This window comes from Pestalotiopsis fici (genome assembly GCF_000516985.1).
Source record: "Pestalotiopsis fici W106-1 unplaced genomic scaffold PFICI_Scf_1, whole genome shotgun sequence".
Lineage (NCBI taxonomy): Eukaryota > Fungi > Ascomycota > Sordariomycetes > Amphisphaeriales > Sporocadaceae > Pestalotiopsis > Pestalotiopsis fici.
In genome coordinates this window covers 5,008,542-5,031,684 of record NW_006917091.1, presented here as the reverse complement: position 1 = coordinate 5,031,684, position 23,143 = coordinate 5,008,542, and the positions used below count along the sequence as shown (strand labels likewise).

At 50.4% G+C, this 23,143-nt stretch overlaps 5 protein-coding genes across 5 annotated transcripts; 3 read left to right on the top strand and 2 right to left on the bottom strand.

Annotated features, from left to right (window-relative positions):
* Window positions 1-1,675: 1,675 nt before the first annotated feature.
* PFICI_01481 (uncharacterized protein) lies at window positions 1,676-2,191 on the top strand (the record flags this gene model as incomplete). Its single annotated transcript, XM_007830062.1, has 1 exon — window positions 1,676-2,191. One exon carries the CDS (start codon window positions 1,676-1,678, stop codon window positions 2,189-2,191), a length of 516 nt encoding a protein of 171 aa, XP_007828253.1.
* Window positions 2,192-2,837: 646 nt separating this feature from the next.
* PFICI_01480 (uncharacterized protein) lies at window positions 2,838-3,902 on the top strand (the record flags this gene model as incomplete). The annotated part of the gene is made up of 1 exon (XM_007830061.1): window positions 2,838-3,902. The coding sequence occupies one exon, from the start codon at window positions 2,838-2,840 to the stop codon at window positions 3,900-3,902; it is 1,065 nt and encodes a 354-aa protein (XP_007828252.1).
* Window positions 3,903-5,872: 1,970 nt separating this feature from the next.
* PFICI_01479 (uncharacterized protein) lies at window positions 5,873-7,052 on the top strand (the record flags this gene model as incomplete). Its single annotated transcript, XM_007830060.1, has 2 exons — window positions 5,873-6,436; window positions 6,498-7,052. The coding sequence occupies 2 exons, from the start codon at window positions 5,873-5,875 to the stop codon at window positions 7,050-7,052; spliced, it is 1,119 nt and encodes a 372-aa protein (XP_007828251.1).
* Window positions 7,053-10,356: 3,304 nt separating this feature from the next.
* PFICI_01478 (uncharacterized protein) lies at window positions 10,357-12,569 on the bottom strand (the record flags this gene model as incomplete). The annotated part of the gene is made up of 4 exons (XM_007830059.1): window positions 10,357-10,668; window positions 10,751-11,499; window positions 11,553-12,069; window positions 12,162-12,569. The coding sequence occupies 4 exons, from the start codon at window positions 12,567-12,569 to the stop codon at window positions 10,357-10,359; spliced, it is 1,986 nt and encodes a 661-aa protein (XP_007828250.1).
* Window positions 12,570-14,683: 2,114 nt separating this feature from the next.
* Window positions 14,684-16,637, bottom strand: PFICI_01477 (uncharacterized protein; the record flags this gene model as incomplete). Its single annotated transcript, XM_007830058.1, has 2 exons — window positions 14,684-16,258; window positions 16,311-16,637. The coding sequence occupies 2 exons, from the start codon at window positions 16,635-16,637 to the stop codon at window positions 14,684-14,686; spliced, it is 1,902 nt and encodes a 633-aa protein (XP_007828249.1).
* Window positions 16,638-23,143: the final 6,506 nt, after the last annotated feature.

Sequence of the window (23,143 nt, the reverse complement as noted above, 5' to 3'; positions counted from 1 at the left end):
GAAGTCATCAAAAGAGAGAAGTCATCAAAAGAGAGAAGTCATCAAAAGAGAGAAGTCATCAAAAGAGAGAAGTCATCAAAAGAGAGAAGTCATCAAAAGAGAGAAGTCATCAAAAGAGAGAAGTCATCAAAAGAGAGAGAAGTCATAGCTAAAGCTAGTTATCGTTCAAGTCTAGCTTATAGTCTGATTTTTGAGAAAAAAAAAAGAGAACAGGACAGTCTGGTTTGCGGGATTGTGTACTTACTTGAGTCGAAGGTCTCCTATCGCACCTCTGGTCGGAGCCCCTCATATCCCATCTAGCTGTTTCCCCCTACCCAACATTCGAAGCCCTATTCCTGTTAGTTGCGAGGCCGACTACTCACACCTGTTGTTGAGAGCGGGCCCGGCTGGGGGGAGCGACCACACTCCAGCCTGGGCTGTCGTCGAGTCGGGAACAGGTTGGTGTCCAAGCCTGGGGTTCGAACGGTAAGTTTTCTAGAGAGATTGTTAGTCTGATACTAGAACCATTGAGCCAAGCTTGCTTGCCAGACTGTCCTGTTTGATTGTTGAACTTCTTCGGTTTGTTCACCTACTTGTGTCCAACCCTTGGTGATGGCCTCGTTTGCATTCGTTTGGCCCGGAGTATTGCCTTTATGCTATGCAGGATGCCTATCTGGTGATACTCTGCTTCATTCATTTGCCCTGGTACCGCGATACCTCCTTGGTGTTCTTCAATCCCACCCCTTTGATCCCATTCCATCTATCCAGCAACAGTTTCAATCCTATTCCTTGGTGTTTTCTTCTTCTTCATTCATTCATTCCTTTATTTACTTTTGCTATTCAATCATTCTATCATTTATTCATTCATTCATTCATCTGTCCATCAGTCTATTCCGTCATTCCATCCACCTCTTCATTCATTCAATTATCAAATCAGCCAAATATGCCCAGCCAATTATTTGTCAGCTTACTACTAGTTTCATTTAATTACAGACTAATTCAGAGATCTCGTTGTCGAGTTTGATTCAATTACACTCCAACATTCCTCTTCTTCTTCTGTTTCGGGGAATTTTCGAGCCATACTATCTCTCCTCAGTTCGTGTAGCCCAGTACAACTACCACTCTCGCAGACCATCAAGTCGAACGCTTTGGTCTTACCTGAGCCCAGTCCTCCATTCCGTCTAAACTACTACTACGGACCAATCTCTCCATAATGTGGTACGTACAAGGATGCAAACTCTTTCTTCACTTGGAAACTTGAACTGACCTACGCCACAGCCTTGTGATCACGATCCGCCCGTTCTACCCAGATACACTCCAACACGAGCACTCAAGATTCCTGGCCCAACCCAAAGCGGAAAGCCTGTGTTCGGCGACGACAGAAATGAGACGAGATCTCCGAAGCCATTTCCTATTTGCGACAACGGACTTGCCATATTCTCCGCTCAGAGCCTCTGCGAAGACGTACAGCTCTTGACGAATGCTGTCCAACCTGCGTATTGAGTCAACTGCCGCGCGAGGCTGTGTGGGACTGGTGTACAAGTCCTACAGTCTCGGTACTTCCAGCCAACAATTGATGGTTGACATCCTAGTATTTAATCCAGCCAGCATATCTAGCAACAAGATGGAACCTTGATACTTTGCTTTGACTCTCGAAACCACCTTCTCGCATTTGATTCTACCTTGCTAACGCACAATGTTTTGTCATTGCAGACATTCGAGAGCCACCGCAGCCATCCAGAACTTTATCAGACCACCCGTACTCTGGACGTTGGTCGTGGTCACACTTTCGGTCAGTGGTGCGCTCGTGGGATTTAGTATCTCGAAAACCATGTCCCTCAATGAACAGGTATCGACCGCCAACCCCAACGACGCCGACAAATGCCCCGACCCGAATGCCAGCGCTCATTGCACGAGCAACCCCAAGTTCGTCGGTCTTCTCAGCAGCTTCTTCTTGCAGATTCTGAGTAGCTACTGCCACTTGGTCCCTATCTTGGACGACCACATGCGAAGAAAGGAGATTGATGTCCACCACTACATATTCTACTTTTCCATTGCCACGAGCATGTTGACGGCTATGCTCGCGCCAATCTTGTTTTGCAACAAGGGCAAGGGGCTCGAGCTCAGTATTGTCATGAACTTTCTGGCAAACATCTTTGATGTTGTCACGGCTACCCAGCTGGCTGGAGGCATCATGAAGCTCAACCGATAGACAGCACTCTTATGGTAAGCAGTTTTTGTACATCTTGTGTAGCACCACTTTTGCTAACATTCGTTCTTTAAAGAACCTGACGCCGGATTAATCATTAGCAAGCCGTCACAAAATTCCTTTTTTCCCACTCGAATCGAAACTCTCAAGATTGGTGGAAAGCATCATGTTTCGGGGTAACGTGAATCAAAACACGGATAGACGATCTCTTTTATCTTCACGATTGTTGCACCCGGCTCGGTATTCATTTTGATTAAGTTGAGTGAGGCCAAGGCTTGATGTACAGATTCAAAATGGACAGTGGCAGCCAAGCACAAGTTGATTAGGATTTACTCATTACATGCTCTTTGTGAGGCAGCTGTTGCTTGTCGCCCTGATCTTGTTGATTAGCGACACATTATGTGTGTGCCTTGATGATGGTGCCTCAGGAGAACGTGATATTTTGAACGCTGAGGTACATTGTTTCGAGCGTCCTGTTAACACCCTGACCTTTTATTCCGGGGAATATTTAAAGTCCTCCGTCTCCCAGCGAGGTCCGCCTCAACTTGTTCAATCTTTCGCTTCGGATTTTCCAAAAGACTTCTCGTTCTCCGAAACATCGCCTAGGGGAAATAACAAAAGCCCGCTCGGAGATCTAGGCTTGAGCACCATGTCTGGTAAAGACAGACCACTTCAGAACGACTCTCCGGCAAAGATGGAGCATGAGCAGACCCAAAAATTCGACTACTTCCCCATGCTGCCAAAAGAGCTTCAGCTCTTGATTTGGGAGCATTACGAGACAGTCAACCTAAGGGTCAGGCACATGTTCTGCGGCATGGATGAGGGTTTCTGGGATGAGAGCTGCTACTACGACTTCAACCAGACGTCGTTTCCTGAGCTCGTGTGGTCGAGTGGCCGAAACATCAGACACCCTCGATCTCTTCTGGGATTCGTCGACTTGGCTGTAGCCCGTCGATACGAGATCATGCTTCCGAACTGGACCTATTGGGCTCCATTTCATGGTTCTCCAAGTCCCGACTTCGACCATGAATTCGCTCAACCTCCGGCCGGCTTCTGCGATGACAATAGTTGGTCTCGAGTGCCAACCTGGATGAATTTCAAGGTCGACAGCTTCTGCTTCATTCCACGTTTGATAATACCATTCTATAATTCTGCTCGTCGCCGCCATAGTACTCCCTTTCCTCCTCCTCCATTAGGTTTAATCTTATTCCATGACTTTGATAAGATTGAAAATGGCAACAAAAAAACACCATGGTTCTGGTCCATTCAAAACTTGGAGTTGTTCATTACAAGCATCGGCACTGGCTTTTATGGTAACGAAGAGCACGCTCTTGCGATACACCCGGCTCTCAAGAGTGTCAAACTTCTAGTAGCAGCAGAAGATCTGACTTGTACACATGAAGGAGACGGGAAAGGAACATTTAGCGGCGACCGGGTGCTTAATGACTTTCTCAAAGGCAAAAGAACGCTCTCGGACGACTTGTCGACAGTCCTCTCGCAGTGGAATACCAGCCCTCACAATGTCTGCGACTGTGGCCTACCCCGAAAATTCTTGAGAGAACTCCTGGAGCTTCGAGACAATATCTACAGGATTGTCAAGGATCGTGTTGCCTCGGTCCAGATCATAGCTGCAGGTGGTGATGACCACATCCATTGGACCCAGCCGGAAGCTCTCGCGGAGCTGCACCCTGCTTCGGATCATGCGACGCAGTGAAATCGCGATGAATGGTACACAATGAATTGGTATGGGAACAATGAGCCAGGGATGACGATCAAGAGCTGGAGTGCTTTAATGGTTTGACATTGTGGCACTGGCCACGGTCAGGATTGTAGCTAGGACTCTCTGAGCTGTACATTAAGGAATGAATTCATGGTTTTACCCCCCGGCCGTCTGCACTTTCTGAAATATCGTACAAACCTACATGGGGAATTCATGACCTACACATACGAGGTGTAAGGCTGGCTCTGCTCAACGCTTTGACATTCTCTAATACGACTTTCTACAATTTTTTTTAAGGTTGCGGCAAGTATGATGCCACATTTGCCTTGTCTCAGCCCGGCACTTCCAAGGCTGCCGTGATAGTTTCTGTGGTTATTTCGAGACAGCAAAAATCGTGGTCATGACTGTTTTTCTATTGGCAATTTTTGTAAATTACACATGTAGCAAAGAGAAGATGCAAAAACAATTGTAGTCGACCATCATGTTGAGTACATAGTTGACAGGAATAATACCAAAAGATTGGCCGTGATCGCATGCATGCGAATTGCTTCTTTTGCAGCATGTCGACGTTGATATAAGGTTGCGTTTATCAGGTGGAGATGCAAAAAAAAAAAAAAAAGGATCCCATCCCACACGAGCAAGAACAAGAGTGGGGGTCGTTGGTTCTTGACGTTCTTTTTCGGGGGAAGGAATCAGGGCACGTGCTCAGTCTTAGAGGTCTTGGGGACTGGTTCAACTCTCTGATTACCTGTAAGTACATGACATTGTACATAATATTCACTATTTCCGGGCATGGAACAGGCGGTGACAAAAATACCTGACAAGCTGGTTCGGCATTTGCTATTGTAATACTATCTGTTTATTATGCATTACATACTAAAAAGATGCGTCGTTGGGAATAATGATAATTGGGGGTTTAAACTTTGTTTCTGGCCGTTGACTTGGGTTTTGACTTGACTTACACAACTGGAGGTACACTAATAAGGCCAAGACTAGACCCATACAGGGAAGGGGGAGGATCAATCCCTGAGCAGGCGCGCCAAGCCTGTCCCTTCTTTAAGGAGCTGCCAGTCCCACGTGCTCGATCCTGCTGCCTCAATTGGTTCTCTTGCGCGCTGTCATTGGTCTGCCACCGTCCAGCTTTCGAGGGAGCCAATACCAGACACTCGTTCTGTCGCGTGCTCAATTCCAGTCAAAGGAACCATCTCATTCATCCCCCCCCCCCCGGCGTAAAGTGTGTGAGGCATGCGACAGATTTGAAATGGACCCCTCGCCAGCTTCCGTCTGGGTCGTGCTGCTTGCTGCTGGTCGTGTGCTGGCTGGCTGGCTGGCTGGCTGGTGCTGGATGATCGACTTTTAACTGGGGGGGAGAGAGAGGGAAACAGAAAGCGCGAAACCACGAGAGGCAGAGAAAGAGAAGGACAAGAGCACGACTCGCCTTCTCTTTTTCTCGCTCGCCTGTGTAAGAAGCACGTTTTTCCCTTCTAGGCGTGTGTTGTGCCTCTACACCCGGACTCTTTCTGTGGACGATCTGCGACGTCGTCGTCATCTCAAAAAGACCCGACCATCTTGATTCTTTTTCTCTGGCGTGATCTTGCATGTTTGTTTCCTTCCTTCTCTTCCATTGTTCGTGTGTCTGCTCTCTCTCAGTCTCTTCCGTCTCCTACAACAACTTGTCGTCTATCTATATCTATACCCTAAAACTAGTCGCCCCCCAGCCATCGTGACTATTCTGACAACTTGGCATTCTATATATTGCCTTTCCACACAAGCAGAGCATATCCTTAACTCAGAAGCAATCCCCCCTGCCACTGATCTAATTCGGAAAATCCTCGACACATTGACTTATAACACACATCCAACGTGTCCGTACACACGAGCGGCTCGCGTGACGCAAGCCAAGTGGCCCTCATTCACCACCCATCTGTTCCAAAGACCATAGCCTCCTCCACTCGCCTTTCGAAATGCCTCGAATGGCCATGCCGCCCACCCCGGTCTCTTCGACCGAGATGAAGAGCCAAGACGGTCTTCATAAGCTGTCGGCCCTACAAATGTCCTTTGAACTTCCACCATCCGCTATTGGCACCAATGGCTCCTCGCGGCCGTCGAGTTCCGAGGCCAAGTCAGACGCATCGGCCGTTTCGCCACTTACACCCTATCCTGTACAAGCCAGTGAGACGGTGAAATCAAGGAGGCGTTCATCGGCTGCTCAGAAGGAGTCCTTTGCCTTGCCTCCACCTCCTACGCGATCTCGCAAGATTATACAAATGAAGCCACGGCCCCAGGAAGAGCCCGAAGAGGAGCCAGCTCCTGTCAAGACGCCCGCCAAGGACACAAAGGCCAATGCCTCGGGTTCGAAAAAGAAGCAGCCATCAGCAACCAGCGCTGCTGGTCGAAAGATTGCAAGGAAGACAGCACACAGCCTCATTGAGAGACGTCGGAGGTCAAAGATGAATGAAGAATTCGCCGTTCTCAAGGGTTTGATCCCCGCCTGCACGGGAGAAATGCACAAGCTGGCCATCCTTCAGGTAAAGCCCCAACCAAGCCATGCGATTCTATACGTACACTGACATTTGCGCTCCGACTCAGGCCTCTATCGAGTACGTACGCTATCTTGAAGACTGCGTGAAGCAGCTCAAGGAACAACGAGACCCGCATTCCTCGGCTCCCACACCAACTGAGTTTGTCCTTCCACCGTCCGCTGGGCAAGACAGCTACGAGGCGGATGAACAGCAGGCAGATGATGGATCAGGGGATGTAGAGATGGCAGGCTCCGAGGCGGCATCTCCGACATATACCGACTATACGTCTCGCTCGCAACGCCCCTCGGAATCGCCAGCACTGCTGGCACAAGATGCTCGTAACCGACATGGGTCATATTCGTCTGTGTCTACAGACCACCGCCACTACAGCTACAGTGCCTCCTCGGCCATTTCTCCAAACTTTGGGCCGCAGTCGTGGAGCTACGCTAGAACGGCACCGTCTACGTCCAACTCTACACTGACGAGTCCTGCACTGCAGCCACAGCGTGATCTCGACCAGGAGGCCACGGCTGCGCTACTCATGCTCAATAATGATCGGAGGGGGATGACCAATCCAAGTCCTGCAAGAGGCATGAGCGTCAAAGACCTTTTGAGCTCGTAGTCGATTACGAAACGAAAGCTTGAACCAAAACTGGTGGCTTGTTTATTTATCGGTTTTTTAATCACATTGAAAATTGGCGTCACTTATACTCCAGGGTTACTGGCGGCGGCTTTTTGCCTCTCATTCGTGGAATCATCCACATTCAGATACCGGTTATGCATTTCATGGTAAATTGGGAAGGAAACAGGAGCATCACAAACGGTTCATTTCAAAGCGAACAGGAGGGTCCGTTGTGCTTTTTTGGCGTTCTAGGTATATCATATTCCACATGGCCCATTCAGAGCGATGGATTGTGGGTTGTGATAGTAGCGTCCTTGGCTACTGGGCTAGCCAGATGGATTACACGTATCAGATTGAAAATAGTCAATCAGGAGAGCCAATCAATTCGTGAAGCCGCTCTGGTAATAAACATGCTCGTGAAAGATCTTGACCAACTCATTTCAATCCTCGTCATGCATCGTGATTTGTTCCTCATTGTCATCTCATCTTCAGCTCTGAGGCGGGAGTGACGTCCCAGATATTTCCGTCTCATGCAATCCTTTGAGCAGAGCATACAAGGGGGCTGGTTTCATTGACTTTCGTTCTACTTACAAAAGCCGCAACATGGATGAGCCCGGATTCCACATTGGAATAAGAAGCCCAGGTTTGTACGTACCTGAGCGCTACTATCGTGCTTGGCGACATCTTCATGGGTAATGGTGTCTCCAGAGTGAAGCGCATCCATCGTTTGGCAAAAGCGCGAAGGATAAGTCCGTGAGCAACCTTAAAAGCTTTCTGTGAATAAGTGACAGACACAAACCAATCGTAGGGAGTGAACTTACCACTACAATGTCGACAGGTGTCTTGCCGTTGATATGAGGGCGTTGCAGATCACGAATCTCCGAGATGAGCCTATCCAGCCTCGTGGATACCTGATCCATGGACCTTGAATTCTTGATGAGTAGGGACATCCAGGAAAGACGAGAGATGTGCCGACGGTGAATCACTTACTCTCCTCCTTCACAGCCGTCGCCCAAGATATTCCAAAATCTTTCCTGGTCTCAACCACGCTCGCCTCTCTTTGGCTTGGTCTAACCAATGCGCAGGGCCTTGTCCTGGTCCACGAGCTTGCCCACGCCCGACGGAGCTGGGCGGCCGTGCTGGTGACTTTGTCGGATCACCCTCGGGTATGAGTTCGAGATCCGTGATGCCGGTATACTGGTTCGTCATGGGCCATTCCGTCTCTCCTGCATTGTGAAAGCTTTTTGGTTACCATTTGAGGGAAACTTTTGCCTTTGTGGAAAAAGCTCAAAGGAACGCAACGGTGGCGCAGCACCAGAAAGACTCGTGGTGTTGCAGCATCTAGATCAGATATTCCGTCTCATTTGGCTTTTTGGTTATGGCCTTGTTGATTTATTATCAAACTCGAGCGATTTGTTTTCAGACTGTCAACTGCTCACGAGGTGTGATTGAGATGGACGGTAGATGCATGAGAAGAAGGACCATTCATTCGACGCTTCTAGTTTTTATCTTTCTTCCCTCCTGTATGATTTGCAGTCATTATTCCATATTGGCATGAAAAAGGTCAACGTGCATCTTTTGGAGCTTACTTCATCATCAACCAAGATCGTAAATGCCTGTAAAGGTCCAGAGCCAGTCTATTCGACTAGTACGCAGAAAAGGAAGACCGATCTCTCGGGCCGATAAGCGAACAGATTCGCGCGGCCGGAGAGCTGTTTGAAATATATCTGGACGCTCAAAGACCGGTTCCGTATTTGCGAGCGGCATCAACAGACTCACTCGACTTTTCTTTCTTTTTCTCACCGAGTGTTCTCGCCGCGTTCTTATAAAGTGCACAAGGTTCAGAAAACATACTACAAGGGTTGGAATGGATTTCCTTCATGCTCTGTAGTGCAAAGTTATTACTCATCTCACTACCTTGTATATGCTTGTCCGCTTCAAGTTGTCTTTGGTTGCCCCATAGTGCTGCATCTGAATGCCAGCGGCAACATCCCATACCGCCAGACGCTCTTTGCATTGTCCCGACTTCGACTAAAAGATTTTGATGAAAGTTTAACAAGCAGATAATCTCTTTCAAGTCTCCGAGGAATATAACGAGATATTCTCTATTAGGGGCCCGATGGGAAATGAAACTTTGTAGTTCGTGTCAAGTTATTATGGATGGCATCTTTTCTGCCTGCTTGCGCGACAGCATTTCCTGTGATGAGTTCTAGAAACCAGGCAAATTCTTCCTAACACGCGACATCCTTTTTATTCATGCTTTTGCGTGCCGCCAAAACCCTTTCGCGACCATCTGGCATGTTCATTGGATTCGGGACTGAATAAAAGTCCTACCGCCAAGGCCGTCAATCTACCCGAAGTTCTTCCCCGTTGGAGAGAAACCGGATATACATTTCCCGCAAAGAGAACACATATCACTACTCCAAAATATATGTTACAATATTCAATGGTATCATCAGTTGTGTTCATGCCTGAAAGCCAAGGACAAAGTGTAACACTCGAAAAACTCGTATTGACCATCATGATAGGCGGTATACTACATCAACACTGACACATGTCTCTTGGTATGAACGGAATTCTTGCCTCTTTCGGAAACCCCATCGGTCTGATTGGGTTCTGTCGTTTCCCCTGAAAGCCGTCCGGCTCCATAAGAGTCTGTCCCGAAATAGAAAACGAGGGAAAAAAAGCTTCTCCAAGCGGGAAACTGGGGTAGGTAACACTCATGAATACGACCGTTTCCTCCGGAGCCGAAACCGTCCCCTTCCCGTCCAGATTGAGACCATACAGAATGTATCCACACCCGGATGCAACCGAAAAGCCTACGGGAACATCTGTCATGGGATGAACGTCGGGTTGTATACCTAGGCTGACAAGAAAGATTTTGGTGTCATTCGGGATGTTGTCACGGCAAATCATGAAAGATCAGGCGGCGAGGAAGAATTGTGAGTTCTCTGCCTCTTGCTCACTTGGGGATGTGTGTTTTTTTTTCTTGCGTGACTCAGCACAATGTAAGCGAACTTGGACGATTTTCCATTCTCTTCTCACAATGCTCAGCAGCATCGCAAAGTAAGGCGGATTCAATGGCTTAGACTCATGAGTATTTGGTTTATTTCTGCTGAAGAAACCGTGTAACAAATACGAGTCTGTGTGTGGAATGGGGCAAAATTAGCGGCAGTCGGTAATGCTATAGTCATTGAATTACGCTATTATGACATGTTCCTAGATATGTATACAACACAAACATATTTTCCAACGCAAAGCGCTCACTATTGACGATAAAAAACACGGGGAAAAAAGATCTCTCTTAATTTCCAAACAGCTCCAACGCATTGTCGGCAAGATACTTCATGCCCTCGGCACGGTAGTCATCCCACTCAATGTAGCTGCCATCGCCGCGGACGCTCCAGACAATGTTCTGGCCGACACCTCCGCCGGCGCTGGTGTTGTAAGCGGGCCACGCGGGGCTCACGGCGGCGCCGTTGGGGTCCAGGTCAACAAAGAAGTTGACCCACGCCGACGACATGGTGAGCGCCAGGTCCTTGTAGGCCTGCGTCGTGTTGCCAAAGGGGTTGGTGGCGTAGCCGTCGCCGTTGAGGTTGTAAAAGACAAAGGCGACCTAAGTTCACGGTTGTCAGCAAGGTTCTACAATTTGGCCAAAAGTGACTTGAAACGTCATGGAAGCATGTTCTTGTTCTTACCTCTTGAAAGTGCGTCGCTGAAATGCTCTCTGAGATGCCATTCACGGTCACGTCGAAGCGGTAAGAGTACGACTTGATTCCCGCGTCGCTCCAAGCAATATTAGCACGTCTGCGTGCGTAGTGGAATGAGGTGTCGCCGGCTAGAGCGTTGATGCGGCGAGACTGTACACCAATAGACTCGACGCCCTCGGTTGCATTGGTGATGACCTCGGGCCACGACTCAAGGGACGGGATGCCAATGCTCTGAATGTTGGGGTACAGGAGCGAAATCTCATGCACAATCTCTTCAGCAGACTTGCCAGTGGTGTTGACCACGTCTGGAGTCAGCATGTTGTTGACGGCATAGGCAAAGTCAGAGTCCGTGTTCACGGGTCCAGTGGGACCGCGGCCAGCTCCAAAGGCAGAGCCCTCGTCAGTGTTGGCACCGATGAGGATGGGGACCTGTACAAAGTTGCCGCTTTCCAGCTGGTTCGTTGGGAAATCCGCAATGAAGTCATAGTCCAGCGCCGGAGGCCAAGGGCCGACTCCAGTGACATTCAGGGCCGTGTTGATCTCGTCAAAGGGAGCAGCCCGGAGACAAGTGATTGCCTCGGGGGTTCCTACGGTCGAGGCGCACGACGTGTTTTTGACGAGGTTGTCAAAGGTCTCCTGCTGTGCATCGGTACGGTTCAGACCGCCACTGTATCGTGTGAGGATACCTCCAAAGCCAGACTCACCAATGGCTCCACGGAACAAACCATCATCGCGACCTACAAAGAGTCAGTACTGCGGAAATTGTATACACCGGGCGGATTACACATACCGTTGTAAGCCAGAACTTGTGCACTGACTGACTCGGCTCCAGAACTCTCGCCAAAGATGGTGACCTTGTCAGGAGAACCGCCAAAAGCCGCAATGTTCTCATTGACCCAGTGGAGAGCGAGCCGCTGATCACGGAATCCAATGTTGGTGACGCCAGCATCGAGAGCCTCCTTTCCGCTCAGGAAGCCGAAAGCAGCCAGCCTGTAGTTCAAGCTCACTGCAACAATGGGAGTCCCTTGGTTCACCGAGTTTTCCACAATGAAGCTCAGGTTGTATCTCCTGTCAGCAGAGCCGCCCATGTAGAGACCTCCGCCATGGATCCATACGGCCACTGGCAGATCCGAAGTGTTGTTCAGACCGGCAGGCCTCACTACATTCAGATACAGGCAGTCTTCAGATAGGGCATAGCCAATATCATCGCTGCCGTAGCCAATACAATGGGGCGGGTAGGCAGTAGCTTCTCTGGTGTCATCCCATGTTGTGTTTAGGGACTCGGGAACAGCAAAGCGTACAGCTTGCTAGAGACAGCGAATATGGGTTAGTATCACAGTCGAGTAAAGTTGGCCATGGGTGTGGCCTCTGACAAGTCTTTGCTATGTATAGTACATACCTGGGCATAGGGCATGCCAAGAAAAAAATCCTGGTCATACTCATCACTGTAAATACCAGAGTATGTGCCGTTCTTGACAGTGACCACAGGAGCTTCCAAAGTATCGTACACGTCCGCTACGGGGACAGAGACGGCGGAGCCGACGTATAGTGAGCACGCCGCAAGTAACGGGAGAAGAACCATTTTGAAAAAGATCCAAAGCAAAGCAAGGGAGCAAGAGACTCGGCAGCAGATAGAGGCGGTAGCAGCAGCAGACACAAGCGGCTGTGAGCGATGAGCAGAAAACACCACCTTGGGGCCAGAATCATATGGCAGCTTCGCCTGGACAACGTGCGCCTTTTTATCTACCTCTGTCTCTTGCTTCTTCTCCTCCTCCTCTTCTCCTCCGCCGTGCTTGTCCTGGACCATGGCCCCGTATGCTCTCATCATCGTCTAGTCCCAGTCCAAGTCCAGTCCACCCCCGTCTTGGCCTTGGTCTTTGCCGGCCGGAAATTGGCTCCCAGGCGGACAACGAGTCGTGCCCAAGGCCGCAGCCTTCACCCTCTGAGTCTTTCAGCCTCTATAGGTGCAGAAATAATCGGTCCTTTCATGGGTACCTTTGGAGAAATCTGGGGTAGAGGGAGCTGGGGTTTGAGCCGGATTGGACCACTTTGGGCAAGGTCAAGCGTCCATCTGGGGGGTGGCTCGGGCGAGTGCGGGGCGCGAAAGAGATCCAGCGCTTCTTTGGGTGAGCACGGTGACGTTGTGAAGGAGAATTGGATTCTCTCCGAAGTGCCCAAGTGTAGGTGGTGTAGATAGTCTAGGTATCGGGCGCTGGCTGCATCGTCATAGGCGGCCGTCATGGCAGTTGCCGGCGTCGGGGGCATGGCAGCGGGTCAACTTTTTGGACTTGCTTGCATGGACAGACATCACGCAGGGATCTCTGTCGACATTACTACTACTACTACTACTGTTACAAAGCAGCTTCGGAAGTGGATACGCACATATAAAATCAATGCATGGGGTAATAAACAACTTGATTGTGTCCAAATGTGGGGAAAGCCTGTTGTCGTTGCATTTCCCGACTTGTTGGTAAAGAGCCGAGGGCCACGAGCCTGTCTACCTAGTAATTGGATGGATGCATCGAGGTCCCGGAGTTTTCCCAGCATTTTGGTAACCCTACCTATTGTATCATGGCCAGGGTCTGAAAGGGGAGGGAGGGGAGCGTGGTTTTTTTCTTCTTTCTTGCAAGGGAATTAAATCAAGTGACACTTTCTTTCGTCCATGATGGGCACCGAAAAAAAAAACAGGGTGGACTCCTCAAGTGCTTGGCACCTTGCCGGCGGCGGCTCTGGGACTTCCCAGCCAAACCAAATCTGGACGTTCGGCTCTCGACCTCGGCTGACAAGCTCATCTGCCTCCGATGTCCATGTCCAAGGTGAGGGATCGAGACGCGTCCAACAGCTGTGTCGAATCGTGGAGCGGTGTAAAGGTGGCCCGCGGACATTATACCCAAAGGGAAATGTTTGGACACCAGACATATCGATCATGGATATAGTATTTCTAAGCAAAAGAGACGTTAAGCCTCGTTTGTCAACTAAGGGATGGCTGTTACTGGTCATGGTTACATACCTAGTTACACAGCTGTGTCCGCACTCGTCACATACCTATACTAACCCAGGTGTGGGTGGGTGGGTAGGCAGGCAATAGTATAATAGTCGCGCCATCTTTGTCTTGGTATGGCATTCCTCGACTACTAGTCACGGAATGACAACCAATAAGACGACATGCCAATGTCCAATCGGCAAGCACAATAATACAAGAAAATGCCCGCCATTTAATCATGTAATACATTTTGATTTCTCTCCGTTATATATATGAGTAGATTCTGCTTTGCGCCATGGTTTCTGTCCGGTTTCTCACTGTACTTTACAGACCGCAGTATATGCCCGCCCTCCCAATGTATGATTAACTCCTCGATACGACAATGCGCAATCGACCCATCATAACGTTTTGATCGTAACACGGCCGAGTCCTATCCAAGGCTTTCCTCCTCCCTCCCCAAGCGCCAAAGACATGAAACGAATTAGAAGGAAATAAGGAAAAATCAAGTTGTGGGTATTGAACAACAGTGTTAGAATCGAAAGTCCGTCGATAGCGGGGTCAGGCACACGTTCAGAGCGGCGCCGAAGCCTGTCCTCCTTTGCCATCAGCCCCCCCTTTTACCCCGTTCGACCGATGGGGTATCATCAATCCCGCCTAATTCTCAGAACCCTGGCAAGAAATGGGTTCATTATATTAATGAGGTATTGTATATCTCGCTTTTGAATAAACAATGCCGTGTCGCTGTGGGAAATGCAGACGCTGGGAAAGCAGATAATGCAAGGACGAAAGTGGATTATTGATACAATCAACACTGACATGGGCAATGCCGATGAATTGGTGACAAGTGTCGTTGGAAGGATCTGCGTGGCCAGCGCTCACAGGTGTACTGCTACGCGTGTTTACCAGCCCTGGCAGTCCAACAATCACTGCATCCACTCCTATGGGACAGTGTTATAGTCCTGGGGTGTCATGTTGGGAGTGAACTGAATCTGTCGGGACCTTGGCTGACCCGGAGAGGATCTCGACGAATTGATAGATTCATTCGCGTCCCAGTCGAACTGGGCATTCCCCGATACCGCAGCGACAAGACTGTTTGGGTCTTGTGCCATCGAAGACATCATGTTGGGGTACAGCGGTGTCGTGGGGAGGCTGGCATCACCCATCTCCACGTAGCTTGGCATGTGTCGCATGCTAAGATCGGGCATTTCTGATGGCAAGCCGGGTGTCAATAGCGGCTGCTCAGCAGCAAAGTCCATGCCAGTGTTGAAGGCATGATGGTTAAAGGCGGTACCAAGGACACCCATGACGCCAGGCGTCTCCGGGGGAGTCTTCAGGGAGTCCATGCCGTGGCCAAGCATGAAAGAATCGTCGTCAGAACAGGTGGAAGATACAGCTGGCTCGCGTCTACCCTGGCTCATGATAGCCGGTGTCATGGGCGTTGGCGGAGTGGCGCCGGTGAATGCCGCATTGAAGACCGGTGACCTAAACTGCAGGTATGCTTCCGTGTTGCGGTTCAGGAACAGAGGGGATCGCGGCCCAGTGGCCTGTTTCTGGATTCTCCCAGCCATATTTCCACCAGCCGAGGCGATTCTGCGCATGGCTGTAGCAGGACTGGTAGGGTCTGCTCGTCTGTAATTGTCCATTCCCGTCTTGGGTCCCAGGTTATAGGAACGACTGCGTGGGGTCGCAACAGTCAGGGCAGCTGGCCTCGGAATGTTTCGGCGCGATGCAATGTTGGCTGGAGGCGGAGGTGCCTTGAAGGAATTGCCAATAGTCGAGCCATCTTGGGGAAGTGACATGCCAACATGCTCAGAGTGGAATGTGCCAGCGAAACCATCCTGCTCCTCTGTTTCATGGTCCTGCTTGACTTCGTCCTCCATAATGGGATGAGATTGATAATATGGCAAGGCCGAGGGTGGATAGCTGGGTCCAACCAACTCGAGGTATTGATTGCTCTGATACTGAGTATCCACAATGTTTTCCTCTGGAGAAGGTAGACCGTGCTCAACATTCTCTACGCCGTGGTTGAGGCTGAGGTCTTTGGCCTGCTGACCGTCTTGTAGACTGAAGGACGCATAGTTTTGCATGGCTTCCGCAGCACCGAATGCCTGGTTGACATGCGGGTAAGAGAAACCGACATTCTCTGACGGTGGCAGGCTCACCGAGAGCGGAGACTGCAGCTCGCCTGCTGCGCTTTCCAGGTGAGAGGTTGTTGAGTGGGCCGCATAAGGCGAGCCAAACTGTTCAGAGTGACTGGCGACGTCGTCCTCGCCATCGTCCTCATTGTCCACAGACGGTGTGGAGTTTGTGGTTGCATCCAAATTGGGAAACGGTGCCGAAGAAGGCTTCGCCCGCTCATGGTCTTCTTGATCGAATAGCTCTGCTACGCCACTCGAGGTTTCTGTAATTGGCGACCTAGACTCCGAATCGCCATTTTCTGCAGCGCGGCGCGCTTCGTACTCCTCTTGCTTCCTTTCCTGCTTTGCCTTGGCCCTCCTGTTCTGAAACCAGTTCTGCCAAAGGTATTAGTAACAGGTGAGACATAGGGGAGTTGGGACTAAGTACATTGATTCTGGGACGCTCCAGTCCAAGTTCCTCGGCAAGTTGTGCCTTGACCGAGCTGGATGGCTTTGGGTTTTCCTGGAAAATCTTTTCCAATCTCTCAACTTCATCCTTGGATAGCCTCGGTTTGGATTCAGCCTTGCCGTCGCCGAGGGCGTTGCGGTCGGTAGGATAATCATTTGGCTGTTGTTGCGCGGCATACATGTACTGCAGATTAGGGAAGCTGGGGTACACAGTGTACTGGCCGTCCTGGTAATGCATAGCAGATCCCTGTCCAGGTCCGAAACCAAAGACAGGGAAGCCTGACGGACCGCAGTACGGGATATCCATCTTGAGATGTCGCTAACCAAGATAAAGGCGCTGCAAAAATTTCAAAGTATATGGAGTGGAAAACCGACTCAGGCGATGATTAGAAACAAAGCTTAGCAAATGCAGCGCAAAGCGATTGTTGGGTTGTTTCGGTTTTGTCTAAGCCAAGTCGTGTTGGCGAATGGGATCCGGGCGTGGATGGGCGTATACCCTCCAAAAATTATCTTTCTGTACAGCGAAAGCGAATGGTGTGAGATATTGTCGTAAAGAATGACTGTAGTCGGCGGCGTAAGGATCCAGCAAAATAAACCAAATAAAGACAGAAAGACGTCTGTAAAGAGCGTGTCGGCGGCAGTGCCTGTTGATACTGCAGGAGGGCGTGAGAAGAGTTGCGCGGCCGTCAACCGTTCGAGAGGAGGCAAAGCCGGTATAAGAGATGAGATGATGCTGAGGGCACTGTTACCAAGCGTAGGTGAGACAGACCTCACTTAGGAGCGAGCCGTAGACTCTTGATCTCGAGTAGAGACAGCTAAAGTCGGGATGTTTCAAAAAAACAACACAAGGAGCGCGAGAGAGGAAACGGAAGGAAGAGGGGGGTGGACGTGTAGAGAAGTACTAAGTTAGTCGGACGTAGCCAGCAGTATGTGGGCCGCCCGTCCTGGATCGAGAAAGACAGCAAGGGAGCCGCTGGACAGCAGCGCAAGCAGAAAAAAAAGGCGGGCGAGGGTGACCCCTGTTGGTGAACCCGAAGCTGGGCGTGGGAAGATTGACGACCCGGGGGGGGGGGGGGGGAAGGGAAGGAAACCTCCAGGGATTTTTTGTGCGCAACCTCGTTGACGAAAAGAGTGATGAGAGAATCTCTTTCTGGGTTGGCCTTGTGCCAGGGTAAGCCACCCAAGGTACACCCCAAGTGGACTGGGTAGGTAGTGAATTGGACTAGGCTGGACTGTGCCAAGGGTGCACGCAAGTCTCTGTGCTGGTGGTTTTTTGGTGGTGCTTGCGCTGTCCGGTGTGCTGTAGGGTACCTAGAGAGGTACTAAGGCAGAGAACATACAGGGGTCTTCAGGTAAGGTAAGTGTAGGGTGGATGCTGCAGAGACTGGAGAGAGAAGAAATCTAGAGACAAGAGCCCAAGAACCGACAGGAAGTAGTGTACTAGATGGATGTACCTTAGCGGTACCCGGGCGGGAGCTGGGAGATTGGGTGCAGATGGGCCCCAGCACAGATTAGCAGTGTGCCCTGAGCGAAATTGGTTAAGACGGTTGACCCTTGCAGCAGAGAGGAGGGGGGCCACTCAGGTAAGGGGAGACACAGAGAGAGGGGAGAAAAAAGCCAAAGCGGCTACGACAACGAACGACACCAGGGCCCAGCACAGAGGAGAAACCTAATGAGTGAACTTGAAGGGCCCCAGTGTTCGCGGAAAGTGACAACACCCCTCCGGCGCTCCGCACTTCATGTCAAAAGTGCGCGCTAAACATGGCCACCGGTACCTACCTTACATTGAGTGTACTAGACATTCCCAACTTCGGTAAGGGGGGCGGTTCGCTAGACGGTTTGGTACTCGCGGGGTTCATCTCATCTTTCAAGTTGACCGGCTGCGTCTGGTAGGTAATGTAGGTAACCTAGATAGGTATGTTGCCAATATCCGTAATAGATCGTACATAATCTACGAATAGATACACCTCAATGTAGACACAACACTAAGAAAAGAGCATCAATCATATCTGCATTGACCTATATTTACTTAAATCATAACATACGAAGTAGTACAGTCAGAAACAATGCGCTGACATTGTCCTGCTTCAGCGCTCACTTTTGGGAGGGGAAGGGGGAATTGGCCCCTGCACGACGATGAAGCTGAAAGACATCACACAAGCACACGCACATACACACCTCTACCGACCGATACGCACACAAAAAGGAAGAGAGAGAGAAAAACTCCTAAGTTGCGGCGGTTCAGGCGGTTCAGTCATGGCTGCAAGGCTCGCGAAAGCATCCTATCGCTTCTGTTCATGTATGTCTCTTCATTTGTGTCCACACACACACACACACACACATCATACTTTTACTTCCTTGCCTGCCTGCCTACCTATCTACCTACCTGCATATTACATATACAGGTGTGTGTAGTACGTACCTGGTCACGTAGCTGCGCGTCTACCTACATACGAACATACACCAGTGAGTGCTGTGCTTTAGAAGAAAGAAAGAAAAGAAAAAAAACCTTTCTGTCCCGTGTCGCTGATGTCGGCAAATCTCACCCGGTTGAAAAGAGGGCCACATACATCATGTTACGAGCCTCTGGACGTGTCGCGTCACCGTAGAGCAGCAAAGAAGAAGAAAACCTTTGATCCACCAGTGCTGAAGTACGATGAGCAGCGATTGACAGAATGCATCGCCAATCGCTGCTCTAAATGAGCGGTAACGATGTAATTTTTTTCTTCCAGGATGGCCATGTGTACGGCGATTACACTCACTGTATTGCGGAGTTTCTCTTGCCCATTGGCCACGATACCAGTGTTTCCCTCTGCTTGCCCCAAACTTCCAACCTAGCTGGCTTGGCTGGGTCATGTAGTGGATCTACGAGGGTGCCACGATGGGCGGGCAAGCGGCGCCCAAGGGAAGGGGAGGGACAAGAGGGGGACCAAAAAAAAAAAGGTTCGCTACCTAACCCCCGGTGTCTCTCTCCTCTCGACTCTACTTGCTGTACTCTGTACACTGTACAATGTACCCATCTTGGCCCCTCAGGTGCACGGCGAGCGAAATCGAGTTATCGTGGGGTCTGTGTCTGTCCTGTCCTGTCATGTCCTGTATGCTGTGCGCCCTTGGGGGTTCAGGTGTGCGTAACCTCAGCTTCAACTTCTCAGCTGGCGTTGCCGAGAAAAAGAAAGCAAGAGACCTGGCTTCACGAGGGAGCCGGCAGGAAAGCCATGGCGGTTTCTTTCCTTCTCTTTCCTTGATCGACGCATCCATCCCTCTGTGTCACTAGAGACAGCCCTTGGTCCTTTGCTGATTCTCGCTGGCCGCCCTTGTTGAAAATGTTGCAGACGGCCAGGTATAGCAGACAGACCAGGCCGTCCAGGAACGCAGAACATGCATGTCGTGCCGTGAAGTTGAACGAAATGCAGGGTCACCTGTCATGACGGTTGGTGATCTTGACGCAAGATCAAACCGGGAGATCTAGAAAACGTTTCTTTTCTTCACTACCAGAGCTGAGCCCTGTATTGCCACCAAAGAGAGCATGCAGTCACTATAGATATGCAAGGTTGCTGGTATAAAATGCTCGTATCTATATATTGGTGTATAAGCATCCCCGCATACTAATACTCTATAGTATATTGGCAAGTGCACATTCTTCCGTATGTTGGCCTGTTCAGCCAGCAACATGATAGCACCAGAGCGCCGATGATAGTATCTTTGATTTCAAATGCTGGGTGTGAAGGCCGATCGTTGAGTTATAACAAATGTTGATTGCAGACTTGCACGCCTCGCAAATAATGTTCTCTGGACGACGGGATCTCACGGTGATCCTGCCAATTGCCGTCACCATTGGTTCCACGTATTGATGTACTACTTTAATCAGACTGACCGACTCGACTGATGTACCAGGAAATGTACTTCTAGACATAAACATCGTCTATGGTCATATACTACGGTAGGTACAATCTGTGTAGAAGGTTTGGGCGGCTCCTGCCCCTGACGCGGGCTGCGCAAGGTGCTACGCTAAAGACGCCTCGGGGCTGAGAATCGCTCGACACAATCCACATCATCTTGACCTCAATTCTCCTGTCCAGTCGCGAATGCCCTTTTCTGTACAAAGACTGCCCAATTTTGCTTCTCATCCTATCCTTTTGTTAAAGGTGCAGATGAGCCAAGCCCGATCGAGGAATCCTCTTCTGCATCGACCTACTGCAGGTCAAGGCGGCAGCAGTTAAACCCGACTTCCCTGCCTGGCTGGCGGCTGACTGGCTGCTGGCTTTCTTGCTTGCTTTGGGGTCGGAAAGCTCAGATAGGCTCCAACCAACAGAAGTGCTGCCCGTGTGGCCAAGCTTCTTACAATGGCCCAGCAGAGCCGAATCTCCCCGTCTTGTCGTCAGGTCCCATACACGTTTATTTCTCAACTCTTCCTGCAGCTGCGGTCGCGCAAGCATTGATCGTTTTCGTATCAGGTTCCTCGCAAGGATACTTGCATACTAATAGGTAGTGAGGCAGCAGTTGTCGATTACAAGGTACTCGCACCCTTTCACCCTTGAATGCCTTTTTGCATTGGACCCTCACCCTCTCGACCTACGCACGCTATCCTAGTTGCGCTACCACCAGCGCGGCCGGATCAAATGGCAGATACCCTTGACGCAAGCCGTGCCGTGCTGGTCGGCAGCATTCGCGAACGTCCTAAGCACCGCAGAGAAACATGGAAGATCCGTCCTGGTCCTGATCGAAAGCTCACCTGGGCCAATGGCCGTGCGGAAGACAAGCGGCATACGCTGCTACGGTAGCAATGCCTACCTGCTTCAATGATATATCGTCTTGACTCGTGGAAGAACTGTGCCATTCCGGCAAGACCTGTCCGAGTGTGGTAATACAACAGCCTTTTGTGTGGTCGATGAGAACCAGCGGCCTTTCGGCGACAAGCGACGCCGATGACAAAGATGATATCCATATCATCACCCTGTAGGCGCCAGCCGAGTACCTGCTTATTAGAAGAGGGCGCACCATGTAAAATTTCCATGTACCTACGCACATTGCTTCCATACATAGTATTCGCATCGCTTCCACCGGGTTGGTTTCGCCCCAGTCGTCAACCGTGCAGCAACAAAGAGCCATGGTAAAATTGCTGGGTAACATGCGGCACCCACAGGACCGGGACAGCCCTGTCCGACCCATGATCGTTCGACCACGGCCGAAGAACCGGATTTGGACTTCAAGGCCGGTCGGTAGAGTTGCCGTCCGACCTATGTTCCTGGAGCTTGGAGGGAAGCCCGGAGATCGCTTTAGGATCCCAGCCTATTTCTGGCTTGCTATTATCGCACGTGGGCGCATTGAACATTCTGAACAAAGATAATCCCAAGTGTCCGGTAAGCCTATTCACCTAAGTGAGGTGGTAGCTGCAACGCCGGTATAGTAGATTCTATTATGCGCCAACTAACTGCTGGAAAGGAAGGAGCCAACGCTGAAAAACGTGGCCGGCTCCAGAGCCTTTTTTTTTTTTTTTTCTTTCCTCCCTCTCTCAAGGATCTGAAGCCCGGGTACTATATTAAATCGCTGCAAGATCTAACTGATTGATTGCAACGCACAAACCCTATTTTCACCTCATTCCACTAGGTAGTAGTAGTACACAGTTGGGCCATCCACACCACAGGTGCACACTATATTCGTGCCCACTTCGGTTCCGAGTCTGGCGCGCTCCCAGTCAGCCTGCTTGGCATATTACCAACGTTGAAAGTATTTAGAACACACCAAAAATTGTTTCCGGCACAGGGCTTTCATTAGATACTGCTGCAGCTTGAAAGCTACGAATCCAGCAACCACCTCGTTGACTTGCTCCACGGCCCAAAAGCTGTCTGCACCTGCAGCCCTTCTTGTTTCTTGCCCCCTCCCCCCGACGAGGCTTTTGCAGCGAGGTCTAATCGCCAAGCAGCGTAAGCTGATGGGGAAAATAGGAAACGGACTTGATTTCCAACCCGTGGGGTATACTGCGTTGCACCAGCTGCCAAGGGATACCTTACATTCTGCTATTTCTGGCGTCCACACACCTGGGGACCGTGGCCCCAAATTCGCCTGTCAGCCGAGGCTATTGGTGGATATGAAATTCCAACCCCCCCAGCGACCCGCAACCTGCAGCCAGCCCGCGCCGTGTCGGTCATATTTCTCTGAGGTAGGGTGGCATTGGGAGAACGCCACGTCTTGATTCATACTCATGATAAGTTTGTGAGTGCTCGACGACTCTACCCTCCGCAGCCGCCAAGCTCCGGCTGTTTCCTGGACAGTCCATATTAGGATTTCAATGTCACCGAATGACACGCATTGAGCAGTGAACAAAGCATTCAGTTCCACAACGCAGGTGCAGCTGACAGCCGTTGTGGGCATAATGGGATACTGAAGAAACACACGGCGCTGCCATTTTGCAGCTGGCCATCTCACCGAGGGGGACTCAGCAAGACACCCTGGTCAACGATGCAGCTTATGGGCGATGCCTTGCACGAGCTGCTGCTCCAAGAGGATTGATCAATCATGCCTCGGTTCAGATCTGTCTTTGATAAATGACATGGCACCATCGGAACCAGAGCATGGAAAATGATGCACATACACAGATAACAACTTATCTGGTACGCCGAGAGCAGATATGACGCGAGTGGCAGAAACATCATGTTCTGGAAAATCCCACATGGCATGGGTGATTTTCATAAAATATGGCATATAACCCGTTCGTTCAGGTAATTTGGGGTTACAGCGGGAAATGGCGACGGCAGCTCTGGTATCAGTACTACAGTAAGCGTAGTGCACGGGGTGGAGGGTCGCATCGGGGGC